This window comes from Dipodomys merriami, unplaced genomic scaffold (genome assembly GCF_024711535.1).
Source record: "Dipodomys merriami isolate MVZ:Mamm:240054 unplaced genomic scaffold, mDipMer1.0.p SCAF_7, whole genome shotgun sequence".
Lineage (NCBI taxonomy): Eukaryota > Metazoa > Chordata > Mammalia > Rodentia > Heteromyidae > Dipodomys > Dipodomys merriami.
Window position 1 is genome coordinate 7,382,475 of NW_027206290.1, and position 21,050 is coordinate 7,403,524.

A 21,050-nucleotide genomic window follows, 5' to 3' on the forward strand; every position below is an offset into this window, starting at 1 on the left:
CATATTTATTTCTCACTACAGTTCTAAAATCCTTTATTCCGAAGAAAGTCTGTTAGTCTCCATTTGAGAATAATATCTTGCTAACAATTTTTAATTTAAAAAGGAATTTAAAAATGATTTTTGTGTTTATTTTTAAATCACTAATCATTATTATTTTATAATTCAATAAACTTCACAAAATTCTAATCAACATTTTATGTTTAGAAATTAAAGTAAAATTAAAGATTAAAGTGAAACCTATTGATTGCACACAAAAATGTTATCTAAGCCAACTGAAAATCATTCTTTTTTTTTTTTTTTTTGGTGGTCATGGGGCTTGAACTCGGCCTGGGTGCTGTCCCTCAGCTCTTCAGCTCAAGGCAAGTAAGTGCTCTACCACTTGAGCCACAGAGCCACTTCTGGTTTTCTGAGTGGTTTATTGGAGATGAGTCTCACAGACTTTCCTGCCCAGGCTGGCTTTGAACTGTGATCCTCAGATCTCAGCCTCCTGAGTATAGGATTATAGGTGTGAGCCATTGGCGCCGGGCTGCAAATGATTTTTTTTACAAAGAAAAGCATGCCAAATTTCAAAGCTTTCATATTATATTCATAAATTTATACTCAACTCAAAATTCAATCTATTTTTAGAAAGTGGATCAGTTTTCAAATTAATATCTGAAGACAATGTAAATTTTACTTGTATGTGGAAAAATCTCTAAATCAAACAGATTTACAGAAAAACCAATAGTTTCTTTTAAAGAGAAAGTATCAATGTAAGTATGCAAGGTTAACAGACCACTTGCTTTGTATATATTTTTCTGTCATTTCTTACACTATTCTAAATACTAATAAGCTTATTATTATTAACAAATCCTTAATATATGTACACTTTCATATACAATAATGATCCTTACATCAACAATTATAATTTATACTTCTTTATTTCACTGCAGAACCACCAGATTGCCTAAACGTGTATAATTATCAAACCTTCCCAAAATATTTGGCTATAAAAGGAATCTGAGCACCACAGCAACATTTTTTGGTCAGTTAGTCACTACATTTGTTTGTGCCAGTCCTGGGGCTTGAATTCAGGGCCTGAGCAGAGTCTCTGAGCTTTTTTTTGTTCAAGGCTAGCACTCTACAACTTGATCCATACCTGTACTTCTGGCTTTTTGGTGGTAAACTGGAGATAAGAGTCAGACTTCTTGGCTGGAGTTGGCTACAAACCCCAGACTTCAGCCTCCCAAACAGCTAAAACTACATGTGTGAGCCACCAGTCACTGGCTCAACACAGCAAGTTTTCTAATGAGGTCTTGGGTGCCCTTTACAGAACCTAACTTTCTTTACTTCTCCATATAAAAGAAACCTGAATTCAATGGCAACCGTATTAACCTAGTCTCTACTATGTATCAGACAGTCCATTTAATCAACTTCTCTATAAAAATACTAATAATATTCACAAGTACTGGGCAAGAATTTGTCTCATATTGGCTTATAGAGTGAGAACAAATTATTAGGAAGAAGAAAGAAAGGGGAGAGTGACATAAAAGGGGACAAAAGATAGAGAATGAACAACAGCAAACAAGGAGCTGTTTGTTCCCATTACCTGCTGTCCTCTCACTTTATCACAACTATGCAACCATGTCTAGAGGAATTACAAGTGTTAACATATGTGCGGTGCACACCATCTTAGTGAGTGAAACGGATGTCACATAGTCTAACAGTGTGCCTAAGCAGAAGAACACTTTTGAATTTCTTAGCATCATAAAGCCGTGTCAACTAACCTTATTTATTACCTGAGCTATGATTCCATCTTCCTAAGATGACGGAGGGAGGAAACTGAGTGTGAGTAACTTTATCTAGAAGTGACTAGATTAAATTTTCTGCATGAAGCAGAAAGGGGGGGGGGAGGGAGAGAAGGTTAGCTGATAAGAAAATAAATCCAATTATAAAAAAAAGAAAGAGAAACATTTGTTTTACTGAATTTCAGCTTCTGAAAATCATAGACACTGTATCATCAATGGTGAAGTATTTATTGTTTCTAGTTTGTGGCCACAGTAAGGCTGCTATAAATATCAATGTACTGAGGTTCTCAGATATTAGCCTTTTTATTCATATATTAGAAGTATGGACTAGATTCTCAAGAACGTGGCCAAGCATGATATTCAATAGTGCTGAAGAATATGGTTTATAACAAATGAGATGTTACCAGGTAATCTTCTTGAAGGGTTGGAAAAGTAACTGCCATCAGTGTACACAGTACCTTTTTTTCTGGAATCTCTGCCAGAAAGAGGTGATTTTAATTTTTAAGAGATCTTTATTGGGATACATATATAAGATTCACCTTTTAAAATTTGGCAGCTTTAGAATTATCTCAGTGGTATGCAATGGTGACCATTAATGTTGGAACATTTTCATCACTCCAAAGCAGAAACTATGTGCCTGCCATTAGCAGTAGGTACCCATTCTCCCACCTAATTTCAGAGCTGGATAACCATTTAGCTACTGTCTGTTTCTATGGCTCTGGATGCTCTATAGAAATAGAGCCTTTAAGCCGGGCGACGGGGGTGGCTCACGCCTGTAATCCTAGCTATTCAGGAGGCTGAAATTTGAGGATCACAGTTCAAAGCCAGCCCGAGCAAGAAAGTCTGTGAGACTCTTACCTCCAATAAACCACTAGAAAACTGGAAGTGGCGCTGTGGCTTAAATGGTAGAGTGCTCGCCTTGAGCTTAAGAGCACAGGGACAGCACCCAAGCCCCAGGACGACAAAAAAAAAAAAAAAAAAAAAGAAAGAAAAGAAAGAAATAGAGCCTACAGAAATAGAGCTATACAATATGTGGGGGGTTTGTGACTGGCTTCTATTAACATAATGCTTATAAGTTAGACAATTTATCTGTGTCGTACAAAGTAATTGTACTTCATTCTGTTTCATTGCTGATCAATATTCTGCCACATGGATACATAATATTTTATTTATCTATTCACCAGTTTGTGAGCATTTAGGTTGCCTACAGTTCTTGACTATGAACACTGATGCTGCAATGAGCATTTGTTTTAAGTGGATGTATGTTTTCATATCTATTGGGTATACACTTATGCTAGAATCACTAGATCATGTGATAACTGTTAAATCTTTTAAGAAACTATCACATTTAGTTCCAATGTGTGGTTTAAATTTTGCCAGTTTAATGGGTTAAATAATCTCACTGAATCTGTAATGGAGATTTCCTTACTAAGTTGGAGGCTCTTTTTTATTCAATGGCCATTTGATTTGTTTTTCTCTAAATCATTGTCATGTCTGTTGTCTTTTTTTCCCTATTGAGCTTTTTTTTGTTTACCTTTTATAAACTTGCAAGAATTCCTTGTATACTAATCATTTTGCATTGTCCTCTTTGTAGACATATTTGTCTTGATTCTAAAATTTCTACCTTTATGGTCTTTATGTTATGTAAGATACTCTATTTTTATGGCACTGCACATATCTCCTAGGTTTTTATGGTCATTAAAAGGTTCTTCTCTACTTCTAGGATTATTCATTCAATAGCTTAAATGTTCATCCAACACCTTTAATTATTTATTTAACACAAGTCTTTAATACACAAAATGTATCTTAGGTACATAATGAAACAGAGGTTTATATCTTAAGTTGTCAAATAATTATTTTTTTCAGATTCTTTATTCCAGTAAACTTAGTGTTATTGGTATTGCAAAATATAAAATAAAACAGAAAAAGAAAATACTAATGTATCTCAATTAATAATAAACCTGTCATGAAACTTTTGTTTATATACTTTCACATCAAGAATCACTGTACCCACGTCTGGTCATGAATTAGAAGCAGTGAATTAGAATCCTCCTTTGTGCTCCCTTGACCCATTTGTGTATTCTTTTACCTATAATTACTTGACAGCTTGCGTTTGCAAAATGCTGATTCAAACTTTTACATACTTTAGATAGTTATTCATAGACATTTGTTCTTCCTCATACATTACATGATCTTTAAAAAAAAATGAAAACAAAAGCCGGGTGCCAGTGGCTCACACCTGTAATCCTAGCTACTCAGGAGGCTGAGATCTGAGGATGTGGGTAGGAAAGTCCATGAGACTCTTATCTCCAATTAACCACCAGAAAGAGCTCAGGGACAGCACCTAGGCCCAGAGTTCAAACCCTGTGATGGAAATAAGAGGAGGAGGAAGAAGAAGAGGAGGAGGAGGAAGAGGAGAAGAAGGAGGAGGAAGAGGAGGAGGAGGAAGAGGAGGAGGAGGAGGAGGAGGAGGAGGAGGAGGAGAATTTGTTTCCACTATAATTGAAGATTGTTAATTTGGAACTATTTGTACTTTTATGGAATTTTTTTCCCTATCATCAAGAGTTTAATATGTCTATATTCCAAAAACACAATATATTTCCATATCTTATACTGGAGGACCTACTGTTTGTTTGTTAAATTTAATTGTAATTATTTTATAGTCCTTTTCATTATTGCGACAGAGAAAATTTCCCATATACATTTCTATGGGTTTACTGCCCACATAAAGACTCTATTTTTATTTAACTTCTATCGCATCAGAGTAATTTACTAATTAACTTTAGCCTGTTGGGTTTACTAGTCACATAATCATATTTGCTTGAACCACTGGAAAAAAATGGTAAATTTAGTACAAAATAATAATACCGAGAATCCTAAAACTAGCTACTCATTGTAAACAGCACTGTACCATATACAATAATTGCTTAAATGACTGAGACTCATTTCTCTCTTCTACTGCTAAAGTTGCTTCCATCCCTAGCTCCTCCCTCAAAAGCCCCATTTCTTTGGCAGCTTCTAACTTACACTAACATCTTTGTTCAATAAAAATACAATCAACTACCATGCAAAATGTGTTTCAAAAGAGTGAAATCTGATCAAATCAGGCACTTAGAATTTTAATTATCATATGTTTATAATTCAGTGTTAACATTAATACAATACTTTATACTGCCAAAGAATAAACAACCCTACAATGTGAAATTTTCACTAGGGCTAAGTATTTCATCTTTGAGTTTACACAGTGCATAATAGCAAACCACAGCTGTGACATAAACCAAGAAGTTTATTCATTCATGTTATAAAAATATTACTGACATTTCATCTGGTCAACCATCGTAAAGGTTAATTCTTGCCTCTGCTTTCAGATTTTATCCTAGGTGAACCGTTCTTGGGCAGATCCTATTTACCTATTCTGAGCAAACCATAAACTGTTACATTGCTCATTCTTACTGTTAAGAACATATTGACTGGCTGCCTGCTCTGCTATTTAATTCATTTATGCCGAGAGTCAGGCATGAAGACAGAATTTTAAATGTGACATTTGCAGACTGTTAGGTCATTTCGGCTCTGACAACACTAGGGAATTCCTGACATATAAACTGAACCTGATTACCATGCACAGGTAAGTTTCCCAGAGGGGCATATTTCTCACTTTTCTGGTTATTTTTCACAGCATTTTAATACTAAATTTCAGTATCAATGAAAAGATATAGCCAACATCTGAAATTAAAAGCCTTTTAATAAGCTTAAACTGGTACATCTCCTCAATTTATACCAGCTAAACAAAAATCCTTTTGAATGAGAAAGACAGATGGAAAATCTCAAAATAATAATCAACATTCTGAAAGACAAACTTGTGTTTTTTTTAATATTTCCTATAATCTGTAAGAATCTGGAAACTCTGCTAGGTCTAAAAGCTATGACTTAGTCAATACACTATTTAAAATTATTAGATTCTGGCCCCCACCAGGTCACAAGTTATGTGTTTTCAAAATTATACTAGAAAAATTTAAGCTTAAATACTTACAAAAGTGCCTTTCCTAGGATAACAAGTGTGGACAGGATGAGAGTTATTATAATTGGAAATGAACAAACTGTCCACACGACATTTGAAATTACACTTCACTCGGTTGATATGGGGTAAGGAGGACAAAGTTGGGCAACATTGTTTTTTCTTTGTAGCAATTCCAAAAATATTGAACCAAATGGTATTTTTGGCTCTTTCTCCTTGTCACTAACAAGTATTATATAAAATGGCTCAAAATGAAAGTTTTCTGAAATTAACTCTTGTCATTGTGTAATGCACAATGATAACCCCATATTTTAAATAAGTGAGAATTCTGGTGTTACACAGCAAGTAGCCTTTGAATAATGTGCATTGAGGGAGACTTTTAACTGTAAGAGGTGAAGCCTAAACAGGGACAGACAGCCTGCAATGCCTTTCAGCTCGAGCACATTGATTCTGAGAAAGCTAACAAAAGCAATTACTTTCCCAAGATTAAAAATCTTCTTGCTTACAAAAGAATAAAATGGAGAGCAAACCTGGTGTATTATCTGAGCTACAGGAAGTTGATCAGCATATTTCAGAGGTTCCATTAGTTCTTCTTCATCTATCTGGTCTTCCATGTAGCTACTAAAAAGAAATTTAAAAAACACAAAGCTAAGGTAAATACTGTTTTTAAATATGACAAACACTTAAATATGACACTATGATATTAAAGTACATATATTTAGAGCACATTTGAAAACAAACAGTATTTTACAAATAATCTTTGGGAAAAAAAAACAACCAGTGAAAAAGTTTTAATGACATGACCAAAAATGTATTGAACATTGATTTTTGCCTCCTTAAAGATAAAAAATACAAATAAAATCCATCTTAGTCAGCTGTGTCTGTCAAATGTTCATATTATAATACTCAAATGTTTACTGACTAAAGATATGAAAAAATGAAATGACAATATTCTCTGAAAGGTCACTTTATGTGGGAAATACTTCCTTTAAGATTGACATTTAAGCCAAGTGTGGTGGCTCACAGGATCATAACTGCTCAGGAGTCCGTGACTGAGAGAATCTTCATTTGAGGGTATTCCAAGCAAAAAGTTAGCAAGACTTCATCTCAATCAATAGCTGAGAATGGGGGTGCCTTCCTGTGATCCCAGCTATTGGAGGAAGTATAAATAGGAGAATCAAAGTTGAAGCCAGCCTAAACAAAAAATAGCTGATACATGACTCAAGGGGCAGAACACCTTCCTCAAAGCACAAAACCCTTAAGTTGAAACCCCTAGACTACAACAAAACAAAGTAATGTAAAACATGTTTTCAGAAATAGCAAACCAAATACTAGACTCCGTATTTAAATACTCTTTGCCTGCTTTCCTGAATGATTCATCAATTTATCAATATAAAATTAGGAGTTTAAAAACCTCGACTTGGGAGTTTTTTTTGGGGGGGAGTTGTTTTTTGTTTTTAGAAATGAAAAAAAAAGACTGGTATAAAATTCTAGGGCTTCCATAAAAATATCCTGTCCCAAGGAAAAAGCAGATGTACACATAAACTTATAATTATATATTTGACTTCAGTTTCACAAATCTCTTAGGTAAAAGCTGTGTATATTGTTTAGGTTTAGCATAAATACGACAACCTTAATCTTGGAGAGCTTTGAAGAGTGATGCTAATGTGGGAAAATACCTTTCTCAAAGCACTGTGCTTTACAAAAGCACAATGGTGGTTTCCAGGAGTTAGGAGGAGGGGACAAGAGGAACTATTACTACGGGGGTAAGGATTCACTTGGCAGCAGGGATGGTGGAGATGGTTATAAAAGAATGAAAATGTTGTTATTGGAGTTCTTGATTATAGCCATTCTAACTGGGGTGAGGTGGTATCTCAATGTTGTTTTGATTTTGATTTCTTTTATGGCTAGGGAGGTTGAGCATTTCTTCATGTGTCTATTGGCCATCCTTCTTTCCTCTTCAGAGAAGTTTCTCTTTAAGTCTTTAGCCCACTTATTTATTAGGCAGTTGTTTCTTTGAAGATTTGTTGTTGGGGTATTTACTTCTTGAGTTCTAGGTATATTTTAGATATGAGACCCTTGTCCATTGTATGGCTAGTGAAGATCTTTTCCCAATCCGTGGGCTTTCTATTGATCTTGCTAGCTATGTCCTTTGCCATGCAGAAGCTCTGCAACTTCATGCAATCCCATTTGTCCAACCTTTTGTTGATTTGTTGTGTTTCTGGGTCTCTATTAAGAAAATTTCGGCCTGTACCAAGGAGACCTAGGGTTTCTCCTATTCCATCCTGTCATGTTTTCAGGGTGTCTGCTTTGAGTCTGAGGTCTTTGATCGATTTGGAGTTGATTATGGTTCAGCGTGATATATAAGGATCTAGCTTTAGTTTTCTACAGGTGAATAACCAAATTTGTCAGCACCATTTACTGAAGATGCTGTCTTTCTTCCATTCTATTTTTTTTTTAGCTCCCTTATAGAAGATTAGGTGGCTATTGATCTGTGGGTTCATTTCTGGATTTTCAATTGGGGATGTGGCCAGAAGGGAATCCTACCGCATTGCTGGTGGGAGTGTTCAACCACTTTGGAAAGCAGTATGGAGGTTCCTCAAAAGATCCCACATAGAGCTCCCCTATGACCCAGCAATCCCACTTTTGGGCATTTACCCAAATGATCACAAACAAGACCATACTAAAGCTACCAGCACAACTATGTTTATTGCAGCATTCTTTACCATAGCTAAGATATGGAACCAACCCAGATGCCCCTCAGTAGATGAATGGATCAAGAAAATGTGGTATATATACACAATGAATTCTATGCCTCCATCAGAAAGAATGACATTGCCTCATTTGTTAGGAAATGGAAAGACTTGGAAAAAATTATATTAAGTGAAGTAAGCCAGGCCCAAAAAAACAGATCCCATGGTGTCCCTTATTTGCAGTAACTAGTATATGTCTGGGACAAGTAGAAAAGGTCATAAGCTATGTATATATGACCAAATAAGAAGTTAAGCAAAATGAACCCCAAGAGAGGGACACAAGTGATTTGTTCTTTCTTGCTATTTTTTCTAACATATTTATAAGGTACCATGTGATTTTTTTTGTTGCTTTGTATGTTCCTCCCTCACAGTATAACCCGTTTTCACTGTATTTGATGTTGGTATAATTTGGGGAGGGGAAGGAAAAAAACAAAATGTTTAACTAGGGATACAAGTTGACCCATTGCAACAATGAGATTTACAAGACACTATGTTGAAAAATGAACTTTACAATTTAGGCGGGGGGGGGGGGGGAGGGAGTGTAGTTGTGGAGGTGGGAGGGAAGGGATGGTAGGGGAAAAACAAAGGAGGCAACAATACTTGATAAGAAATGTACTCATTACCTTGCTTATGTAACTGTAACCCCTCTGTACAGTATTTTCACAATAAAAAACTTATTAAAAAAAGAATGCAAATGTACTTTATACCAGTAACCTACAACATGTTTCAAATAGCAAATGCTGTATTATCTCCCATGAATTGCATTACATTCCACATTCCAAAAGTCAAAGCTTTGAAACCCTATCTTCCAGTACTTCCAAATATGACTATAGTCCTAGCATGGGTCTTTAAAGAGTTATATCATGTCAATGAGGTCTTTAAGGTGAGTCTTGGAGAAATATGAGTATCCTTAAAAGTAGACAGATTAGGGAACAGAAACACAGGTAAGTCTATGTGAAGATGTGAGAAGAAAATGGCCATCTGCAATCCTAAAATAGAAAAACCTTACAAGAATTCATTCCTACCAACATCTTTTGCTCTCCAGACTCTAAGAAAGTATGTTTGTCTAAGTGATCTGGGCTAGTATTTTGTTATAACAACCTTAGCAAACTAATACAGTGTATTTTACCACAAAGGAATATTTACTGGCCAAAAAGCACACAAATAAGATAGCACTAACGCATCTTATAAGGCCCATTTCAAAATGTTCGTCTATATTTTCATGTGTTGAAATGCATGTCTATATTTTCATGTGTTGAAATGCACAGCAACAAGAAGAAAAAGGAAATCATAAAATTTAAAAATCTTTGAGCTGCTCACAGTAACTAGCTCTTGAGAGGCAAAGATCAGGGATTAAGGCACAGAGCCAGCTCAGGCATAAAAATTTGAGAGACTGCATCTTATTCAATGGCTGGGCATGGTGGCATTCACCTATCATCCCAGTGACAAAGGGAAGAACAAGTAGAAGAATCTAAACCTTTGTACTACAAAGAAAATGCTCAAGAAAATAAAAAAAATGGGAAAAATGGGCTGGGAATGTGGCTTGGTGGTCAAGTACTTGCTTAACAGGCTTCAAGTCCTGGGTTGGATTCCTCAGTACCACATAAACAAAAAAGGCCAGAAACTCAGGGACAATGCCCAGGATCTGAGTTTAAGGTCCAGGACGAGAGAGAGAGAGAGAGAGAGAGAGAGAGAGAGAGAGAGAGAGAGAGAGAGAGAGAGAGAGAGAGACATAGAGAGACAGAGAGACAGAGAGAGACAGAGAGAGAGAGAGAGAGAGAGAGAGAGAGAGAGAGAGAGAGAGAGAGAGAGAGAGAGAGGAGAGAGAGAGAAAGAAAGGAAGAAAGAAAGAAAGAAGGAAGGAAGGAAGGAAGGAAAGAAAGAAAGAGGAAAGAGAAAGAGAGAGAGAAAGAAAGAAAGAAAGAAGGAAGGAAGGAAGAAAATAGAAAAAGAAAGAAAGAAAGAAAGAAAGAAGGAAGGAAGGAAGAAAATAGAAAAAACTTACAAAAAAGAATAAAAGTTTTATAAATTATATAATTTATATATAATTTCATATTATTTATCAATAATACACATATAACTCAGTATAAAAGCATAAATAAGTGCATTTTTTTCCTTTGTCAACAAGAATGCTTTTAAGTAAAACCAAAATATTTTTAACTGTCTCTTTTATAGTGGTCTATAGTAGAAAGAATACAGGGAGAATCAGTTTAATGCCACAGTCTGGGCTTGTCTCAAGGTTACCAGAAATTTCATTAAATAGGATTCAAGCATGGACAGTAATTCCAGAGTATGAAGCAATATGAAGAAGTCGCTCTTCATCCACTACCTCAAAGATCTGAAGTAACCATTTCACTCACAAAGTATTTCCTAACTAATACAAAAAATACTTTACTTACACAAAAATATCTGAAATTTGGTGAACTGTTTCAAGTGACATGTTTGTTGTTGTTATGATACTAGGGATTGAATTCAAGGCTGCAAGCTTGCTATATAGGCACACTATAACTTGATCCATACCTCTAGCCTGTTAAGTAACTTTAAAAAATATATCAAGAAACTATTATGGAAAATTCATAACATTTCTATTTTTATACTTTCTGCTGAATTATGTGTAAGTCAGTTGTAGTTATCAGGAGAGTTCATAGCTAATTATTTCAGCACTTAGCAACCAAAAATCTATGTGAAAATTTTCTTTAGAACTGCAATATTTTGTCAAAGATGCTCCTAGTGCAGAGTTCATCTAATCTTAAGGATTCCTACAGATATGAATGTTTGTTTTCAGTGTTTCACAATCAGTTAATGTGATTACACATGGTAAGTGTGTATTGTATGCAACCACTAGCATGGGAGTTTCAACTCTTCAGCAATGCCCTTCCCTGCCTCAGCTTTTTGCTAGATAATAGGAGATAGAATCTTGAGGACTGTTCTGCATGGGATAGCTTCAAAGGGAGTTTCTCTGCATTTCAACCTCCTGAGTAACTAGGGTTGTGGGCATAAGCCACCAGCGTTTAGCATGACTACTTTATTTTTGATTGTTTTGTTTTATATGTTGTTTAGAGAAAGAGAGACAGAGACAGAGAGAGACAGAGAAAGAGAGAGAGAGATGCTTGTTGTGGGATGTTCCTCTCATTCAAATAATTTCCATTAATGTATTTTCCAATTCTTGCTATTTTGGGGATTTTTATTTCTTTAGTTGTACAAAGAATTGTCATTTAACAAAGCAGTTTATGAATACAACGTATGTTGATCACTGTCACTCCTGAAGGTTCAGACATCCTTTTCATTTTAAGGTTAATACTAGGATGTAACTTAAAAGTTGGCTTTTCTAGATCAAGTCTCTCAAGTATACAGATGATAGAGATCTTTTCAGTATCAAAGTTCAGTGTCTTATTTCTGCAAAGCTTCCTATTATAACTTTAAAATATTCTGTATTTAATTTATGGTTTTTCTAGTTCAAGTACCGAACTAAATACAATGGAGCCTGCCAAACATTTTTCTCTCTGTTCCTTTTTATTTGATATTTCAATGTCATTTTTTGACTCTCTTGTTTCTATTAAAGTCATGCTACTATTCCTATTTTTCAACACTCCAGGTCTTTCATCCAACACTCCAAGAATATCCTTTTTCCATTATCTCATTCCTACGTCCTTCACTAAGGCCTGTTTTATTAATTTAATAAGGGGCTGACTTATGCATAGAAAAAGCTGTGTAATCTTTATTTACCTGACCATTTTTAAGATTGTTTGTAGAAGACAAATAAAATTTGTTGATTCTGTGAATTTTAAGTCCAATACAATAATGTTACCATACCAAATGAAAATGAAATTAAATAGTTTCTAAATCCTCTGCATAAATAAAATACAGCTGGCAAATGATGAAACCTATGAAATTACCCTGTTTCTTTTGTTTTCTTTTTTCTCTTCCATAAATGCCTATTACCCTCCAAAAAAATCTTTGTCCTCTGTGTTATCCAAGCACTCCAGAAATAACACTGTAAAATTCTTTACCATGCCCATGCATAAGATCATCTCTGACTCAGAAAGAATAAAGTTTTTATTCTATAATGTCATATAGAACTTAGATTATTAAAGTATAAAGTGACATGGCTTATTGCAGACTAAAGTCTAAAGCATCTTTCCAAACATTGAAAATAAATTCAACTAAAACAAGAGAAAAGTAGACATAATACAAACCAAAATTAAAAATCAATAAATAACTCAAAACACATTACCTAGAGTAACCCAAAAGCAATAGAACGAAGTTCCTTAAATATCCCAGAAGTCTAACCCAATGCTTAGTATAACCTCTAATTACTTAAAAGCACTAGGATATAAAAGAGAAATCAAATTAGTTTATCACAATCTTTTAAAAAGGCAGAAAAAAATATTCTAATTTTAAACTAATTCCCTTTTCTTTTCTTTTCTTTTCTTTTTTGGTGCCAGTACTAAGGCATGAACTCAGGGCTGAGCCTAGCTTTTTCATTCAAGGCTGGTGCTCTACCACTTGAACCTTAGTTCCACTTCCAGCTTTTAATTGTTTACTAGAGATAAGAGTCTCACCAGCTTTCTCTATGGACCAAGCTTCAAACTGTGATCCTCACATCTCAGCCTCCTGAGTAGCTAAGATTATAGGCAGAGCAGCTGGCCCCTGAATTAAACTGAATTTCTAACATGCTCAAGTAGTCATATAGTTGATAACACATATTGGGCAAAATACAACTGACAAATATGACTCTGATATTACTAAAAATTTAAAGATACTGGAAGAAAAAGAGAACTCTAGTTAATAGGGACAAATACCGATATCACAATTGTAGAAAGGTACCAAGAAAACCCCTATTGCATCATCTCCCTTGAGATGAGATTTCTACCCAGATACTCTGCATCATCCTTTTTCTAATTACCATACTAAAAAATTGAGGGAAAAGATACAAAAATATGGCTTTGACTATTATTACTCTAAAAGCTCAAGGAATAGATGAGCCAGAGGAAGGAATCCTAAAATGAGATAGAGATCAGAAAGTTAGCTCTCAAGTGAATTACGGTTACATTAATTTATGGCCTAACTGTTGAAATGTGTTTTACTTATTATCAGCTTACAATGCAGTTTCAAAGAATATCTCCCAAGTAACTTAGTAAAGCAAGTATAATAAAATCCCAGAAAACTAAGCTCTAGTTCTCACTTGAGGAAAATTAGAAGTAATCTCATCCCTGGTAGAAGTTAAACTTCTAAATGTTCAAACAGTCTACTGATTGGTAGGAATTGTAAGTAATTTCAACTGTAAGGAATTACCTTAGTAGTACCATGGGCAATTTTCAAATAAATTGGTAAGAGTGAGCAGAGGATAGTATCAGGGGAAAAAACTGTCAAAATAATATTGAGTACTTAACTCTATACTTTATACTACTAATTCTATGAGTATATGTGCACTGTCCTACTGGTTTTATCTTGTTTTATATATACAGGAAAAACACAAAGAAGATCCACAATTTTTTATGTACGGTTTATAATTCAGTAACTTATCTTTTCATTCCATTATATGAGCCTGAATACAGCCTCTCATTTTTTATTTGTTTTTGTTTGTTTTGTGAACTAATGGTATAACCTAAAAGAACATGAAGTCAAAAGAATATTTTATAGCATAATTATATCAAATTCAAATTTCAGTGTTGTACTATAATAACAGAGTTGAGTGAATGTAGCCAATACCATAAGTTCAACAGAAGCTAAAATATTTTCTTTCTAGCCTTTTTCAGATTTTCTAATATTTGTGAAAGAAAATTTGTATTAAAATAGATTTGCTGAGACACAATTGTTTCAGCATGATTTTTTAACTTATCCTTCCCTCTATGCTTGATAAAAAATGTACTCATTGTCTTGCTCATGTAACTGTAACCCCTCTGTACAGTATTTTCACAATAAAAAACATTAAAATAAAAAATAAAATCCTATCCATTATTTATTTTTATGCATGGCTCTGTTAAGACTTTATAATCTTTTGCATTCTTAGTTAATTGGATGGATATCATATTATTTTAAAAATTACAGGCTTATAAAAATATAAATATTTTTCTCCCAACTACTGGCTCTGCTTAGTCATCTACATGGCCTTGGCTATTCTTGTTCCTATTCATGTCCATCTGAATTTAATGACTAAGTTCCATGATAAATCCTGGAAGGGCAGTAAGGATGAGGAGTATGTATGCAAAGGCAGATAGCTAGCACTTCCACTTTTAATAATGCCACAAGATACAAATCTCTCTATTGTCTGTAATCATTTGTAACATTACTACCTGTCTTACAGTTTTGAGGATTAAACAAGTTAATAATTTCAACGTTCTTAGAACAGTGCTTGGGATTTACTGAATACTGGAATTATTTATTTACTTTATAATACATAATATTGATGACATACAATGGATCTACAGCTTTTTGCCCTGACCCTCATAGACTATTCTGACTCAGAACTCTTGATTTATATATGATAATCACTTATGCAGTCATGACTTCCACTTTTACTTAACACGAGGGCTTTGACCCCACCAGACTCCCCTATTGTTAAGAAAAGTTCCCTTAAGAGCTTCTAGCATTCAGCAGTGGGCTGCCCGGAAGCTCTATCTTGCAGGCCCCAGAAAAAGGTTGTTGTTTTTGTTTGTTTGTTTGTTTGTTTAATCAGCTTCCCAGATTAGGTAATAAGAAGACCAAGCTAACAATTCCTGTCAGAATGAGCTATGTAGTGTGGCTGAAAAAAGTGCAAATCAAGCTATATACCAAGTAAGGAGGCTAATACTCTACTGAATCTTTTGCATTGAAAAAAAATGTGATTAAGCTAAGTTTTAGATGGCAAGTGTACTCATTGTATATATTATCCTCAATTCTTACAATTAATTCTATAGGTACAAAGCTTCAGAGAGACTGAAGAATAGGCCCAAAGACTCAAAAAAGTAACTAGATCAAAATATGAATGAAAGTCCATTCAGCATCATGCTCTTACTACTGTGTCATGGTGCTTCAAAGGTCTCTCCCAGCACTGGCAAGGCAATGTAACAATGCCTATCCTATAGAATACTTGAAAAGTAGATAAAAGGCATACTATGATTTTTAAAAATGGCAACTTCTAAAATGAAATCACAGATTGATATTATTAACATAAATATCTTCTACCTCTTGCTTTGATAGCTACAATGTGTTTTCTACATAAATAACTTGTTTAAAAACTCAATCTGCCTATGGTATAACCCCTGTTTTCACTGTATTTGATGTCGGTATAATTTGTGGAAGGGAAGGGAAAAAACAAATTGTTTAAATAGAGATACAGGTGGACCCATTGCAACAATGAGATGTACAAGACACTATGTCAAAAAACGAACCCTACAACTTTGGGGGGGGGGAGGATGGAAAGGGATGGGAGGGGAAACAAAGGAGGAGGCAACAATGCTTGATAGGAAATTTACTCATTACCTTGCTCATGTAATTGTAACCCCTCTGTACGGTATTTTCACAATGAAAGGAAAAAAAGAATGTTAAAAAAAAAAATCCTCAATCTGCCAGGCACTGGTAACTCACACCTGTAATCCTAGGTAGTTGGGAGGCTGAGATCTGAGGATTGAGGTTCAAAGCCAGCCTGGACAGAAAAGTCCATAGGTCTCTTATCTCTGATAAACTACTCAGAAAAGCTGGAAGTGGTGCTGTAGCTCAAACGGTAGAACATTAGCCTTTATCAAAAGAAGCTCAGGGTCAGTGCCTGGGCCCTGGGTTCAAGCCCTAGTACCTGGACACACACACACACACACACACACACACACACACACACACACACACACACACACACACACACACACACACACACACACACACACACACACACACACACACACACACACACACACACACACACACACACACCAAAAAAGAAAAAAAAAAGAAAATTTAATCTTGATTTTTTTCCACTAAGCTACAGATTACTGAATTACTAATTAGTAACAAATAAATCTTAAACAAAATTCTTAACTTTTTTGGGTTCTTCAATTTCTTGTAAGATACTCAAAAATATATAAACTAATGTACTTTTTTTAAATACCAGAAAAGTAGTAATTCAATAGTACCTATAAACTTAGCTATTTTATTGTATATTGTTAAATTTCTTAAAACAAAACAACTTACACATACAGAAATTCTTTTTATTAACCATTCCTTTTCAAACTGACAATTCAATACCAAATTTTCTTTCCCATTAGTGATCTGAAGGAACAAACGTGATTTAAAGGGTATAACTCATTTAGATTCCATTTATACAAATGTATGACACTACTGCCACCTACTGGTATAACATAATTTACCAATTCTCTTTCTTTTTTAAATTTTATTGTCAAGGTGATGTACAGAGGGGTTACAGTTGGATACATGTACAAGAGTACATTTCTTGTCGAACGTTGTTATTCCCTCCCTCATTTTTCTCCCACTTTCCCTTCCCCCAACTTCCTCCTCCACCCAATTTGTAAAGTTCATTTCCAACATCCTGTCTTGTGAATATCGCTGTTGCAAAGGTTCACCCTGTGGCCTTTGTCTCACTGTTATGTTGTCCCCCTTCCCTTTCCCTTTATAGTATTTATACTATTGAGAATCCTTCAGATTTCAGAAAAATCGTTTATTATGAATAAAATTGGAATAAATAAGCAAACAAAGAAAATGGAATTATAATAATAGTTCATCTTTGTGGTATATATAAGCTTTTAGCAACACATACTGAACACTCAATATTTAAAACACAGAATCAAGCATTTTATAAGCAAAAGGAAAACTGACTCTGAAACGCTATTATGAAGTACACTTTCCATCCCAATTTTATGGAAGGAGAAACAGAGAAGTTCAAGTGGTTTACCCAAGGTCATAAAGCTAGAAAAGGCATACTCTGATGGCCTTGTTTTTACTACCATGCTTCATTCTTCTCTGAAAAATCAGATTATAGACATCAAATCAATTCTTACTTAGAAAATTAAGGCTTCATTAGTAGAGTGGAATAACATAATGACAATCTAGATAATGGCAAATACACACTTAAAGAATTAGAAGAAACCTTAAAAGTGTGATGACACATTTTCTATATAATTCAGAAATCTATTCTCAGCCAGGCATCAATGGCCCGTCTATATTCCTAGCTACTCAGGAGGCTTAAAATCTGAAGATGGGGATTCAAAACCAGCCCAAGTAGACAAACTCAAGAGACTCATCTCCAATTAACCACTGAAAAGTAGGAATTGGAGATGTTACCATCCTTAAGCGAAAAAGCTAAAGGACAGTGCCTAGGCCCTGAGTTCAAACCCTACTCCTGGCACTATATATGTCCCTGTGGATTGACTTCTCATGATTTATAAATGCTATCACTGAATTTTTAGATTATATGTAACTTAAAACTTTAAATTATATTATTTAGTATTTAAGTTAATTTTCTTTAATTAATAAAACTGGAAAGGCTGATAAGCTTTAGTTGGAAAGTATTATTCCTGATAAGCATAATATTTACCAACTTATATTTGGAGATGATTTATTTCTACAAAGAGATACATTATCATGTTATGTTATACCATTTATATACAGTTTTCTTAAAAATCATAAGGCATCTCAGAGTTTGTTTTTTAATTAATTATAGAAAATTAAGTTAAAAATACAAAATGCTCAATACTTTATAAAGGTATATATTAAATATTTTATATGTATTAAATACTTTATATGTATGCAAAAAGGACAAATTAGATAAATTACTTATCAGTTAACATATCTATAAATCAAATGAGCTACTTCTAAATTCCTGAAGTTCCATTATAAAGAAACCCTAAATGAAGTGATAAATGGCCATAAGTAACATAAAATAAATGAAAAATAAAGTGTTAAAGATAATACAGAATTATAGTGATTGATGGTTAGAATTAATCACTTTGAAAAATATAGTAGTAGGAAAAGAGGGAAATCCTGTCAACTATTAGTTGTGCTATCTTGATTTTTTGCTTCATGAAGTTTACAGTCTTATATTTTAGTATGAGTAATTTTCACTGAATAATATATTATTCACAATCAATTTTATCCAACTCTGAGCAGTTTTTATAATATCTACTCTTAACTTTTTTAAATTTAAGTTTATTGTCAAGGTGATATACAGAGGGGTTATAGTTACATACAAAAGGTAGTGAGTACATTTCTTGTTGAACTTGTGTAGAATTAACTTCTGATTTCATTTCCTAAGTAAGCAAAAATGTACTGGAATCCATGCATTCAATGGATTAATACATTAATAGTAGGTCCTTCATATTTCCATATCAACCAGCCTGGGAATCAATCGCCACTTAAAAAAATAAAAGTTTACAATGGGATTTGATTTACCAATATCAGAATCAATAAGATCTCAAAATACAGAATGATTTAAAAAATCAATTCTACTTCTAAATTTGAGCAACCAACAAATTGAAAATTAATATCTAAATAACTGTTGAGATCTATCTATGGATTGGAGAACCCTATATCATTAGGTTATCCATAGTCTCCAAGTTGATATGACCAATTTAATCTTAATTGAAATCCCAGTAAGTATTCCTACTGAGATTCTTTAAGAAACAGATAAGTTGATTCAGAAATAAAATTTCAAACCCTACCTCATATCAAACTCAAAAATTAATTCAAAATAGACAGAGGCCAAAAGTAAAAGTTAAAGCTATAAAGATTTTCCAAAAGAAAATCTTTCTGACTTTAGGTTAGGCAAAAATTTCTTGAACAAAGAACACTAAAGATAAAGAAAAATTGATCGATGAAATCCATCAACATTAAATCTACTCTTCAAAAGGTATCTTGAAGAAAATGAAAGAGTAGAAAAATGTGTACCTTAGAAAAAACTTGTGGTATCTGTTTGAAGCCAACCCAGGTCGTTTACCTCCAATTATCAAAAAAGCTGAAAGTGGAGATGTGGCTCAAGTGGTATAGTGCTAGCCTTGAGCAAAAGAAAACACAGGGACAGTGAGTGCCTAGGCTGTGAGGTCATGCCCCAGGACCAGCATTAAAAAAAAAAAATCTGAGTCAAGCAGAAAAGGTCAGATAAGTTGATGTTAGGGAAATGAACCCCAAGATAAGAATTCAAATGTTTTTTTTTCTTTCATGCAATTGTTTCTAACATATTTATAACATGATTTCTTTGTTGCTTTGTATGTCCCTCCTCCATGGTATAACCCCTGCTTTCACTGTATTTGATGTTGGTATAATTTGTGGAGGGGAAGGGAAAAAACAAATCGTTTAAATAGGGATACAGGTGGACCCACTGCAACAATGAGATGTACAAGTCTTTATGTCAGAAAAATGAACTTTACAACTTTGGTGGGGGGGGGGGACCGGGTAGAGGGTGGGGTATGGGAAGGGATGGGAAGGGGAAACAAAGGAGAAGGCAACAATGCTTGATAAGAAATGTACTCATTATCTTGCCCATGTAATTGTAACCCCTCTGTACGGTATTTTCACACACAAAAAAAATCTGAAACTACAAAACTATTAGATAAAAACATGGGAAAGTAGCTTCCTGACAGTGGTTTTGGCAATGATATGGCCACAAATGCAATGAAAGTAAAAATAAAAAGTTTCTGCACAACCAAAGAAACAATCAACAGTGAAAAAACAATCTACAAAATAGATGAATATATCCATAAACCATAAATACATGATGATAAAGGGTTAAAATCCAAAATAAGCAATTCAACTTAGTTATTTGAAACAATCAATTTTGGAAAAAAATTGAAAGTGAATGAAATATCTATAGAAAAAGAGACATAATTAGGTTAACAGATATATGAAAACAATGTTTAACAACACAATCATCAGAGCAAGACAAATTAAAGAGATATGTTGACAATTTTTAAAAGGAAAATCATTAGTACAGCTATTATAGAAAATAGTGTGCAAGACTCTCAAAAAATTAAAACAGCATTACCATATCCAGTGATCTCACTTCTGGGTATATATTTGAAGGAAATTAAATAAGTGTGTCAAAGAGATATCTATATTTCATGTTCAATGTAGCATTGTACTTTTGCCTTTACTAAAACTTTAATACTCAGAGCCTGAGTGCTACTCAGGAGGCTGAGATCTGAGGACTGTGGTTTGAAGCCAGCCTGGGTAGGAATGTCCATGAGGCTTTTTTCTTCAACTAACCACAAAAAGACAGAAGTATAGCTATGGCTTAAGTAATAGAGCACTAGCCTTAAGCACAAAAGCTCAGGGATAGTAAAGGCCCTGAGTTCAAGCCCTAGGACCAGCAAAAATAAATAAATAAATAAGTAAACCTTTAATTACCTTTAATGCGGAAAAGACAAAAAAATTCTTATTTCATACTGCTACTCCAGGTCAGTTCTAGGTACTAGTTTTTCATTATATCTTATTAGTGATGTACACTAAACTAATAGACTAAGACACAAAATATCAGAAGAGTAGACCTGAACCAATGAACTACACTGTTTC

At 34.2% G+C, this 21,050-nt stretch overlaps 1 protein-coding gene across 2 annotated transcripts in view; it reads right to left on the reverse strand.

The window, feature by feature from the left end:
- Pigk (phosphatidylinositol glycan anchor biosynthesis class K) overlaps positions 1–21,050 on the reverse strand; it is a 99,997-nt gene that overhangs the window by 36,707 nt on the left and 42,240 nt on the right. For both annotated transcript variants that reach the window (XM_070007319.1, XM_070007320.1), the window contains one exon: positions 6,333–6,423. In XM_070007319.1, coding sequence (XP_069863420.1) covers positions 6,333–6,423 — 91 coding nt within the window. The remainder of the gene's footprint in view (positions 1–6,332; positions 6,424–21,050) is intronic.